Below are 13,523 nucleotides of genomic sequence, written 5' to 3' on the forward strand. Positions count from 1 at the left end.
AGAATCAGAGAGGAAGGGAAAACAGGAAAAAGAAAGATCAAGAAAGATCACAGATCCACTTACTCAAAGGTAGGTCATGTTAGCTACATTAACCAACCAGGGTGAGTTTTCTTGCTGCTCGTGTGCTGTAATTTTGTTGATTTCATTACCACCTTAAATAGAAAAAAACCACACACACACACACACACACACAATTATCAAGGTAAATGGAAAGTGTAATTAAATGAATTAGTGTATGTTGAGGGATGTTCTCATCTGTTTCCTGAAAGATCAACACATAAGGACAGTGGTAAAGGATAAGATATCAGGATGGAAGGAAGTGACTAGCAGAATTCCACATCGGTCAGTACTGGCACCTGTAATGTTCTTGATTTATGTAAATGATAAGATGAAAGGAATGGCATGCTACACGAACTCATTTGCTGATGACAGAAAAATCATGAGAATAAAAAATGAAGACTGCTTAATGGAAAAAAAAAAATCTAGACAGAATATACCATTGGAACCATGAATAGAAAATAATCTTGAATACCAAAATCAATTCAACTGCTGTCTTGAGTTTTGCTAATGGGAAACCCACAGTCCTAAAGTAGCTGGCAATGGTCTCTGGGCCCTCCCATAGATCTCCGAGTAGAAACCCTGGACTGGTGCCTGCATTGCATTAAGTTTCTAAATTACCCAGTGAAAGTAGTTGGAGGGGAGCATTCCCTGATTATTACTTACTCTCCTTGTGTTCAGAGAGTAAATACGTAGCTCATAAAGATGGATTTTTGTGCACTTCCAATAGAAATGAAAGAGTTGACAGTATTTGAAGATGGAGGACATGATAATGACTCTCTGACATCCTTCTCACAGACCTTGTGTGGGTACCAGTCATCAGTCCCTCTATAGGAAAAGATGCAAAGTATTGGAAAAGGGCACAAATACAAAAAGACCATTAATGATAAACTTAATGATAAGTGCAACAGTTACAAAAGCAAAAAAAGAGGATATGGGAGTGTTGATCATGGATAATTTGTCATCTGATAAACCAATTAGGAAGACTGTGGGCAAAATAAACTACTGCCAAACATTACGAGTAAAGTGGGGAGATGATGAAAAGACTACAGCTATTCCTCCCCAGGTCTGAATATGCAGTAGTAGTGTGGGCTCTGCACATAATAGAGGATATCAAATCAAAAGAATACAATGAGCAGTAACCAATTTGATCTCTAGCCTAAGAGACAGATAATACAAGAGATTACATACACTGGACTTGCCTTCAGCCTGAGCCATGCAGTACAAGACAAGTATCACTTCATCTGTAATGCATGTGGAATGGGTGCACGCTTTGAGAGTCAACCCCCTTATAAGGGGAAAAGGGCCTTTGGTATATAGGCAAATATACATCTATGTATACACACACATACATATACACACACATACATATATACATAAACATATACACATATATATATATATATATATATATATATATATATATATATGTATATATATATATATATATATATATATATATATATATATATATATATATATATATATATGGAGAGATGGCTAATGAAACTTTATTGCTAAAGTATGGGGTTTTGTTTATTACCAGATGTTTCAATTTTTGGGGGGCATTCTTCAGTGGGATGGGTGAAGTCCACTAATGAAAGCCCATGAGGTTGAAACATCTGGTATCAAATAAAATTCCATCCAGCCTTACCAATTCATTTACCACCTCACCTCAATATTCTGTCAGTCTTTACAAACACACACACAGACACATTTTATATATATATATATATATATATATATATATGTATATACATATATATATATATCTATAGATATAGATATAGATATATATATATATCCATGTATGCATGTACATTTCCACAAATATGTATGCACATATACTATGATGCATGTACTATTCCACAGGCCTGGAGATTCCTTCCCCAGGTCATGGAATAAAGACCTACAATGAGGAGAATTAACAAGATAAACTGGCTTTTGAATGCAAAGCAAATGTGTGTGGAGCATGAGTCTGCCAAATGGAAAGGTGAATAAGGGTGGGGGGGTGGGAGAATTGTGAATAAAGGAAAGAATGATGTGGCTCAAAGGGATGGCCTTCTCATCTACTTCATTAATCACCTCAAGTTTATGTCATCACCTGGAGTAAGAAACCTGTAGTTTGCTGCACTAGTCTTAACCCAACATGACAAGGAATCGGGATGAAATTTCACCCATCCTACTTCAAAGCAGAAAGGGAAAAGATAGAAAGTGACCATGATCTCCTGATTTGGGATGGGAAGGTATCACTTGAGGATACCATGTAAAATTGTCTTCCATTCAGATGTGTCAAATTAAATAGTCTACCTGATGATACAGCCCAAGTCAAAACCATAAATTCATTTAAAGCTAGGTACAATAGATGAAACATGCACTTCTGACCCAGGCAGTTGGCATGTGCCTTTAACTTGGCTACCTCCCTTATATATATATATATATATATATATATATATATATATATATATATATATATATATATATATATATATATATATATATATATATATATATATATATATATATATATATATATATATATATATATATATATATATATATATATATATATATATATATATATATATATATATATATATATATATATATATATATATATATATATATATATATATATATATATATATATATATATATATATATATATATATATATATATATATATATATATATATATATATATATATATATATATATATATATATATATATATATATATATATAATATATATATATATATATATATATATATATATATATATATAGATACACACATACATGTGTGTATATGTACATTGACAGATAATAGATGAAAGGAAGGATGGGATCCAAACAGCATCACTTTCTTCCTGATTACAACTAATTAAATGCACACACACACACACACACTATATTTCATATATATATATATATATATATATATATATATATACATACATACATACATAGATACCCACACACACACAAAACAATTGTGTGCAAACACCATACAAGAACAAACTAGATGTTGCAAGATACAATGACGGGTCACTACAAGCATAGCTCCCCTTCCCGTATAATACAACTAGGTAAATACACACACACACAAGTCCAACACATGATCCAAGACTATGGTGAATTATACACAGAGTTGAACACAACAGCATTCCGACTCTTGTCAATCTCCTTTCTAAATTTTTTTTGTTTTTTTCTGACTGTAGATCTTGCAAAATCTAGTCAGAAAAATTGGGAACATTAGAAAGAAGATCAATAAATGTCAGAATGCTGTTATGTTCGACTCTGAGTGTATTAATGAGAATCTGCGCCCAAAATATAAATATAAACGCATATATATTTTCAAATCTGGTACATAAGAACTGGGAATAATTCCCAGCTCTAGGTAACAGTGCTGAATGGGTATTGTTCTGAGAGATTCTCCAAGAAATCAACATCCAACAAGCATATATGTCCTAACATTCCCATGGCAAATAATTAGCTTCAATACTTTGCAAACCTCTTACCTTCACCTAGACATGCAGCTCCATGGGGCTGATACTTGGTCCCCAGATTGGGCCCAAGATCTCTTTTTAACTGTTTCGTCCACCTTTTCACCTATGAAAAGCTAACAACCAGCAACTGCTCCTTGCCTCCAACTACTTTCAGCCAGTAACATACAGTCACACATTAATACAACAGAGACAATAGTCCAAAATTTCTTCCCCAAGAGATATATGGGAAGGCCCACAGACTGTTGCCATCCACTGTGAGCCGTGGTTTTCAGTCAGTAAAACTTGAGGCAACAATGATATATGTATGTATATATTTTATATTTATATTTTTATATATATATGTATATATATATATATATATATATGTATATATATATATATATATACATACATATATGTATATATGTATTTATACATATACATACATACACATGTACATTATATATATATATATATATATATATTATACATATCACAAAATTTCTAGATGTGTTATGTCACATACATAATTATGTATAAACATATACAAATATATACTGTATAGAAATATGGATTATCAAACATCATATAATATTCAATCAGCACAATAAAATGAAATGCATACAGAATAAACCTCAAGAGTAGGTAATAAATCTTCCTACATCTAAGCAATATTTCATTAAGGAACAGGGTTTCTGAGTTGTGGTGCTATTTTAATCCTGTTAATTCTAACGCTTTTATTTTATTATAAAATCTGATGTCATGATATAAATCTGATCCCCTTAACTAAAGCTTAGGCTATCTTCCTTCATTTAATGTGGGCGCTGCGGAACTTGGGGTCGATCAGGAATTCTTGGAGGTACCCCAGGAACTGGTCGTCTGCAGTAAAGAGACAATTGATAGTTAGCATTCATCTATAAAAAATAGCAGTTAATGAGGTTGAAAATTGTTTCAAAATAATCGCCTCTTTCAACAAAAGGCCATGTGAGTGATCATACAAATGTTAGTTATTTGTTAGCAAGAATCAACGACTACAACATGCACAAAAATGTACTTAGCTTTTGGTTGCCCAAGAAGAAGGCTGCATAAGAAAGCTTGATTTCATCTTCTTTTGAGTAGGTAATAAATTGAAAACCATGACAATACATAAATAAATAAATGAATATATAAATAAATAAACAAATGAATAAATTATGAAAGAGAGAGTAAATCCCAAAAAATACTTCATACAGATAACTAGATATCAAGAAGAAAAGAAACCCAAGACAGAGCAGAGTTGTTAAGCCACTCCAATGTGTTATGATAAATGACACAGTTAGTGGGTCACGAGGCGTTTATTTTACAGAGCCTTTATTGACAGCAAATGTGACAAGAGTACTGGGCACAGACTAAAAGGCCAGACTGGTTGATCCACACAGAAAGCACAGAACTGGGGACAACCGTGACTGGAGCACAAACATCAGGAGACCTTGCCATAGCCATAACTGTAGATACCATTACCCCAGCATTTGGACACCTTTGTGTATGGTCAACACAGGTGCCATACAGGTAAGCATGAAACATCAATTAAATATTTTGAATCTTGAGGCCGCAGAACTACTGCATATGACCAAACACTGAATATACATGCATACATACATATACACACACATATAAATATATATATATATATATATATATATATATATATGTATATGCAACAATAATCACTGTGATTCTTACATGAACAATGTACCAGTTGGGAAAATAAGAGCTGAGATGCACAGCACAAAGCACTTTTGTCTTGTACTGACATCTTCAAGGTACAGTGATTACATCTATTTACCATTACACTCATAAATATTTCCATATATACACATACATGTGCACACACCTCAATTTAATGACTCCCCATTTAGCAGATATCTGAGGCAATGGACTCACCCCATTGACTCATAGTAAATTTGAGCCCTTCCAATATATAATCACATCATATCAAAACACATCTTCACAATCCTTGGGAAATCTGTTATCAAATCACAGAAAATATGTTGACTTGTATCTATTGAAATTATGTTCTCTCCCCCTATTTGTCCATTAGATTAAAGCATGTGTGTAAATGCAATAAGAAAATATCTAAGTAGGATGGAAAGTGGCACAAGAATTAGGTTTCTGGGGATGAACAGAAAGGGAAGTGCCCACAGCATTATATGAAGAGGAGACTTGGATGTGTATGTGTGGGGCATGGGTGTAGGGTGGATTAACTCAGCCAATACCTCATATGGAGGAAGAGGTCTTCTAGTAAACTTATGATGTATGCAATTCTATAATCTTGTCACTCAAACCCTGAAGATGTCAATATACAACTAGTGTTTGGTGCTGAACATCTTTGGTACTTTGCTATTATATATATACATATACATATATATATATGTATATATATATGATATATATATATGATATATATATACATATATATATATATATACATATATACACATACACACATACATATACACATACACACATATGCATATATATACATACATATATGTATATACATAAATATATACATATACATAAATATATACATATAATATATATATATACATAAATATATACATATACATACATATATACATACATATAAATATATATGTATACATACATATACATGTATATATATAATATATATATATATATATATATATATATGTATATATACATATATATAACACACCACACACACACACATGAATAAATATGTATATGTATACACACACATATATATATATCTAAATATATATATATATATATATATATATATATCTCTATATATATATATATATATATATATATATATATATATATATATATATATATGTATATATATATATATATATATATATATATATATGCATATACATATATTTATACATATATATAATCATCATCATCTCTGGAAACAATCAATACATCTCATGACAATTATAAATGCACTTAAATCTGATACAGATCTAGTCAAGAAATTATTCTCATTGCAGGGCACTGAAAAGCACCAACACACATCTGTTATACATTGTCACTGACTCCCATAAGAATAAGAAAAAAAATTCAATTTATTTCTCTTTTCTGGTATCAACTGTACCATGCCACTTTTCTTCACCCATCCAAAATATAAGGTTGAAGATCTTTACAAAACCAGACACATGGTTGCAACCTAATAGGATTATGCGCCAACAAACGTCCCCACAAATTTACAGCAGCACCAATGAATCCACTGTATCAACAAGACTTGAATTGTCTCATGATGCATAAAACAAATACAAACTTGTATATACAAGAAAATGGTAACTATATTAAACTCAAAATCAACAAATTCTTGTCATTATTTAATTTTGATTATGGCAAACTACAATCAAGTTTTTAACCCACAGATGGTATAATTTTTTTAGACATTTTTCTGGCTATCAACCATCTTATTCTGATTAAAGAAATCATCCGACTTCTACCACATTTCATTTGACTCAAGGAAATCCCATTATTGAGGGCTAACATGTTGAGGCTTGTATGAAGATTTCTCTTTCTTCTTCATAGATTTCAAGTTTATGTGGCCATCTTCAATCAATATAAATCAATGTCATCCAAAAATAGTTCAATCCTGTTGCAATTCATGATATATTACTAATCTACTGAAGGGAGAACTTAATGAAACTGAAGCTTGAGACTGAAAAATGAAAATCCAAAAGTAAGACAGCATCACAAACCTTCAGTGATTTCAGTTTGATAATAATTTGTGTTTGTTACATTTAGGAAATTTTCATAGACGTCCACTGCTTTTGGGAATGGCATCTCAGGTAGTGACTATATTGGAGCTAGAATCTATATTAACTTTACACAACAAGACACTGCAGGCCCTAGCTCCAGTATATACATCAAGCACACCACAACACTAATAACAACACAACAGGTTAATGATGGACATTATAATCATTATCTCCTCTGCAGTGATGGACAAAGGAATACTGCACCTGCACAACAATTAGCTCTTGCCTTAACTGTTTGTTAACATATTTTTTTTCCTAGTTTATCTTAATAACCACTGTCCTACTGCTTTGACTATTCCTCTGCACTACTGCCAATCCTTCCCCCACGCTGTCAGTCTACGAGACATGCTATTAACTATCTAGGAGCTACAAGATGCCTGGCTTAGCCACTATTATTGCCTTAATTGTACAACTCCATACATAGTCTGGACCTGTGACATTGGCTCAGTTCTGTTACAACATTTATGCTCTTCTACATCATATACACAATGAAGGGTTGCTAACACTTGATATGCTCAAGAAGAGTAATCACATAAAGATGCATGAATTAACCCCATTATGACTTGATAAACTCTTAAAAACACCAACATGTAAACAATGCAACAACCTGGCTGAGCAATCCACCAGAAAAAAAAAAAAGAAGGGGAAATGAAGGGAGGAGGAGGGGCTAGTACATATTTTCAAGTCTACAACTTAATGAGGAATAGCTTATTCTATATGAAAAAAAAAAAAAAAATCATTTCATACCATCCTACTGACACGCAAACCTAAATCTTAAAGTATTTCTTGTACAATGTATTTACATGAAGGGTACGAGATTTGAGAGGGCTCTCTTTCTGCCTACTCGAAAAATCCTGTTATCTTTTACGACCAGGATCTAAACAAATCATATAATACAACAATTACCCTACAAGCCTTTTTCCCAATTTTTACTGGCTTATCCATACATCTAGCCCTACACTTACGCACATGAATCATCAGATCCATGATAAACCACATTCCCCATAGAACTGTGCAGCAATACAGACAAGTGCATCATGTACACTCTACTGGGTGCAAGTGCAGATACACCCAACCACAAAGATTTACACTAAGAGTTTCCATACAGATTCAACTGCTACCCACATACAGATTAGCAGTCATAATATGCAACAGCACTGCTGTTAAAACTAGGTGGTCATGAAAATTCAATGAGTGATTCGTCTTTGCAGTATAAATCATTTCACTATATACAAATTTTACCGACAACAATAAGAATTAGTATGAAGACCAAAAATATCAAACAGGTCAACTGAGGCAATAATGAAACTCTTTGGAATGCTCATTTTAATCACTAAGAATTGACTATACAGCTAAAACAGGTCCAAAACAATGCTTATATGTTTATATATACTTGTATCAAGCAAAAAAATAAAACTATTATCATGTAATCATATTTCCTGGCTACTAAGAAACTACAGCATGTAGATGACCATCAACATGCAACAGAATCCTTCTAGCCAAGGGAATGTAATATCCTATGTTAGAGCTTTATTTTGTTAGTAAAGGATCAACAAAGAACCTTCTAGACTATCCACTCTACTTCTTGGATCCAAAAGCGTTGAAGAGTTCGTTGGAGGCAGCATTGATGGCAGCACCGGCAGCAGCGTTGACTGCAGCCTGCTGAATACGCTGGGGGATGGGCGGCATGCCACCACCCGGCCGCCTGAGGGCAGCAGCAGCAACAGCAGCAGAAGGAGGAGGAGGAGGAGGAGCCTTATCAACGGCGGCTATAACAACAACAGTGGCATCCCCATGTCAGTCTCATGCACATTGTTAGTATGAAAAGCTAAGCAACCTCCTTGGCATTGGGTACTGAGCAAATGGAGCAAGTTTTCAATATGTTCCACATTTGAATAAAAGTTAAAATAGTGGGGAGTATACACTCAAGAATAAGATCACTATGATATCACTGCTTCGTGGTTAGTATTTCAAATCTAATTAAGAAAAAACAGCACAATCTGCTGGTAATTCCACTTTAACATTAATGCTCATCTTGGACAACTGCAAAGTGCACTTTGTACTGATTAATGAGCAAAAATTTGAATGTCTGGACACCATGAAAAGGACCTTTCTGGGATGAACTGGAAGGGAGTACCATAGGCAATTCCTTCATTTTATCATGTGAGGTCATACTAACAATGAAAAAGCACATTTCACTTAGCCCATGACTTGGTGTGTATGTGTACAATCTACTCGACCTACATTAACTAAATGTAAATTGGTCCAAGTGAAAGCTGTTTACAGTTTCTGTAAAGCTTATCAAGAGCAGATTATAAATAACTTCATTGTTTACTGTTACCACATTTTTTTAAGAGTACAATATGCCAGTATAACATTAAAGGTGCAGCAAGGGTCTAATGTGCTTCGAACAATGTGCTATGAGTGCTGTCACTAATGACCTTTATGCATATGCATTATGGGTCATCTGTACCCTTTGATATCCAACAAAATCCATCTACACATTACTTAAGTATGAGATAATCCTTGCCCTTGTGAAAAGAAGATGGTATACATTTGCACCTTAAAAAAGCAAATGCAAAATATTGCTTCTATAACTACCTTTCACCCAATGCCAGATAAGTTTGCAAGGTATGTTAATATTATAGTTACTGAACTAATTGCAAATCCAGTTCTCCTAATTCTGATTTGCAGTCACAAATTACTGTTATGTTAGCCATATTCAAGAACATCCACAAGATAATTTTTTTTGTTAGTTGAACACTTAACCAATATATTAAGAACAAAACTAAAATTAAAGAAACCAATGAACATAACCCTAATGAAACATTTTGTTTAAATTTTGGTTCCAACCAAATAGAAAATGGAAAACTTTAAACTTGTACAGTAAGAGAATCAATTGTGTTAACACATGCACTGAAATTCAGTTTTGCACCTATTCTCTACTGAAAAGATCTAAACTACAGATTTCCATATATAGCATACTCCAGATAGCAAAAGTAGGTGAGTTCATTCTTATTAAAACAACGTCTGACCCATCCCTAAAATTATTTCAATGAGGAGTCCACCACATACCCACCATGAATTCAAAAGGAAAATGGATTTGTATTTGGGTGTTGACAGGAATCCCTCAGACCATGTGTATAAAAGAAGGTGCACAGCATAAAACCTATGCTGTATTTACCTAATTCTAGTATACATGAACTGCCACTTTTTTCCCCATCACATCTAGCTTTGAGCTTGTTCAAGATTTTAGTTCAGAATATATCATCTCCTTAATTACTCCAAGAGTAAATAGATCTCAAAATAAAATGGTTTCTTGGTATCTTTCAGTCATGTGGTCTTTTTCAATGTGTTCTCATGACCTTGTGATGTCTTCAAATTCCAAACCAAGAGATCTTCTGTTAATTTTGACTATTCCCTTCAACGATCTCAACACAGTAATTGTATAATCTCTTCCTCTTTTTTCTTTAAATGGTGGCATATACAAAGGGGTGATTGTGCCCACAACACTGTATAGAGCAGACTTGGCATTTACAGGTGTCAGAAGGGAAAAGCCTACACATGTTTGGGACAAAATGCTGAAAAAGTATGGTGGGGGTTACAAGGATGGATGGAGTGAGAAATGAGGTGAGGTAGAGAATGGTGCTGGAAAAAGAACTGGCAGATAAGGTTGTTCAAAGAATATTAGGATGGTTTTGGTATATGGAAAATACAAATGAAGAAAGAATACATCCTAAGAAAATTATATATATATATATATATATATATATATATATATATATATATATATATATATATATATATATATATATATATATATATATATATATATATATATATATATATATATATATATATATATACATACATACATACATATATCACAACTAACACCATATATAGTTAATATATAGTTCCATTTATAAATGTGTTGCTACATTTCTCACCTGTGATATACATATATATATATATATATATATATATATACATATATATATATATATATATATATATATATATATATATATATATATATATATAGTGTGTGTGTGTATGTATATATATATATAAAAAGTTAGAGATAGATGAAGTAAACTTGATGGGAAGACCAAGAATGAGGTGGATGGATGGGATGAAAGGAACACTGGGTGCTAAAGGAGTCTGTGGAACAGGGAAGAAAGAAGGCAAGAGATTGGTGTGTGTGTGTGGAAAGTGGCAGTAAATGGATGAAAAACTGATGTGGCCAATAGGGTTTTCCTCTTGTCTGTTCTGTAAAATCTTGAATGGATGAGAGGGGAAAGTCAACATGCAATGACATGGTGAGGATAGACTAGTTTCAGCTGATGGGGCCACCTGTGAAGGTGCTATGTCTTGCTGCTCTATCTCTGACCCAAACAATGGGCAGTGGGGCAGGGATCCCTTCATCCACAAGAAGATAATAAATAAGGAGCCAACACATGGGTTTTGGGTGTGTGGGGGATATTATATTATCACTTATATGATGTGAATAAAAGTAGTAAACAATTACAAATCCCATGCACAATTGTTAAGATGGCTTTAGTACTAAGATTAATCCCATTGCTTAGAAATCATTTGGCTTAAAACTTAAGGGTTGGTCAGTGAAGAAAGAAAATGAATGTTTAATAAAAGTAGTTGAGTCAATGGATTGGAAAAGGGTTACATCAATTTCTGCTAAGTCATTCTTCATTCTTTCATCTGATTAAACATATATGCCAGCTCTCTTTCCAGTTTCCAGTTCCTGCCTTGCCTCCTCTAGCCTCATAAACCAAACCATACATTTTCAGTGGTTTATTTCAAACGTGTTTAGGCTTTTCCTTTCTATTTATCCACTTATTTTCTGCCTCCCTTAAATTCAAAGTCTCAACCCCATACAGTGTTATTGGCACTGTTCTTTTTGTAGTTTTTTCATTCATTCTCCGATACCTGTTTCGCATAATATTTCATTCCCCAAAGACATATGCTTACTTCCCTTACTCTACAATCTACCTCCACCCCTACTCCTCCATTCCCTCCTACACATGACCCTAAATATTTGAATTCTCCACCTCCAGCCTCTCTTCTTTTCAAACCACCTACTACTAACTGCAACCCTCTCCCCTTGTACATCTCATCACCTTACTTTTGTCCACATTTCCTACATCTTTCTCCTCTCACATACCCTACCAAACTCCATCACTAATTGCTCCAGTCTCTCTTCTAACTCAGATACAAGCACAGTATCATCCATAAACAACAACTGGCTCACTTCCCACTCATCCCTGCTCTCACTTCCCAGCTACAAATCCCTGCCCGGCACCCTCACGTTTACTTTTTGTATCACCCTATCCATGAAGAAATTAAACAATCATGTGACATTACACAACCCTGATGTAGCCCCTCTTTCACCTTAAACCATTCATTTTCTCCATTCAATACCTTAACACAAATTCTACTATTCACATTAAAACATTTCCCCACCCTCGCAACTTTCCCCTATTCCATACATCTTCAACAATCAATAATGCTTTTGTCAACCCTGTCATACTGAATATTTTCTCAATATCCATAAGAACCCAAAACAAATCTTACCCTTTGACATAAATTTCTGATTCATGTTCCCTCTTCTAATCTTAAACTCACACTGCTCTTCCTCAACAACTCCCTCTATTATCCTCCTTATCCTTTTCAACACCCTCCCATATGCCTTACCAATTACACTTGATACACTGATCCTAATATTTTCATACTTGTCCCCTTTTCCCTATATACACTAGAACACTAGCACAATCCTCTCCCTTAGAAACATTAAACAACACTAACCAATTCACTTCAGTGGTACCTCACAGCATAAACATCCGGGATCAAACAAATTGGAATCCAAATTATCTTGAGAAATTTTTGCTCATGAAGCTGAAGTTTTCTTAGTACTCAAACACACACAAAGCCATCTGTATTGTGCAGTACTGCATTCTATGTTTATGCTTCAATAAAGATTCCTAGATTTCTAACAATTCTTGTCTATTCTATATTACATTAATCACTTCATTACGATGATGCCTACGTAGGCATCATGAGTCACAAGTGGGTACATGAGGCTGCAGGCTTCGGTGTTTTCATTATATTCACTTGGTCTTTGGATCACGTGTTGGACTCGTGATCGACAGCTATT

The 13,523-nt window shown here is 33.6% G+C and overlaps 1 protein-coding gene across 9 annotated transcripts in view; it reads right to left on the reverse strand.

Annotated features, from left to right (window-relative positions):
- Positions 1-4,091: 4,091 nt before the first annotated feature.
- shi (dynamin-1 shibire) overlaps positions 4,092-13,523 on the reverse strand; it is a 116,347-nt gene continuing 106,915 nt past the window's right edge. For 6 of the 9 annotated variants that reach the window (XM_076186450.1, XM_076186447.1, XM_076186443.1 and 3 more), the window contains one exon: positions 8,073-9,056. In XM_076186450.1, the coding sequence (XP_076042565.1) occupies positions 8,930-9,056 (127 nt within the window). In that variant the 3' untranslated portion in view covers positions 8,073-8,929. Of the gene's footprint in view, positions 4,425-8,072; positions 9,121-13,523 lie in introns of those variants that run through there. The other 3 variants (XM_076186444.1, XM_076186452.1, XM_076186449.1) reach the window with 3 other exon arrangements.

The sequence above is a fragment of the Oratosquilla oratoria genome, chromosome 6 (genome assembly GCF_046742065.1).
Source record: "Oratosquilla oratoria isolate Oo_2021 chromosome 6, ASM4674206v1, whole genome shotgun sequence".
NCBI lineage: Eukaryota > Metazoa > Arthropoda > Malacostraca > Stomatopoda > Squillidae > Oratosquilla > Oratosquilla oratoria.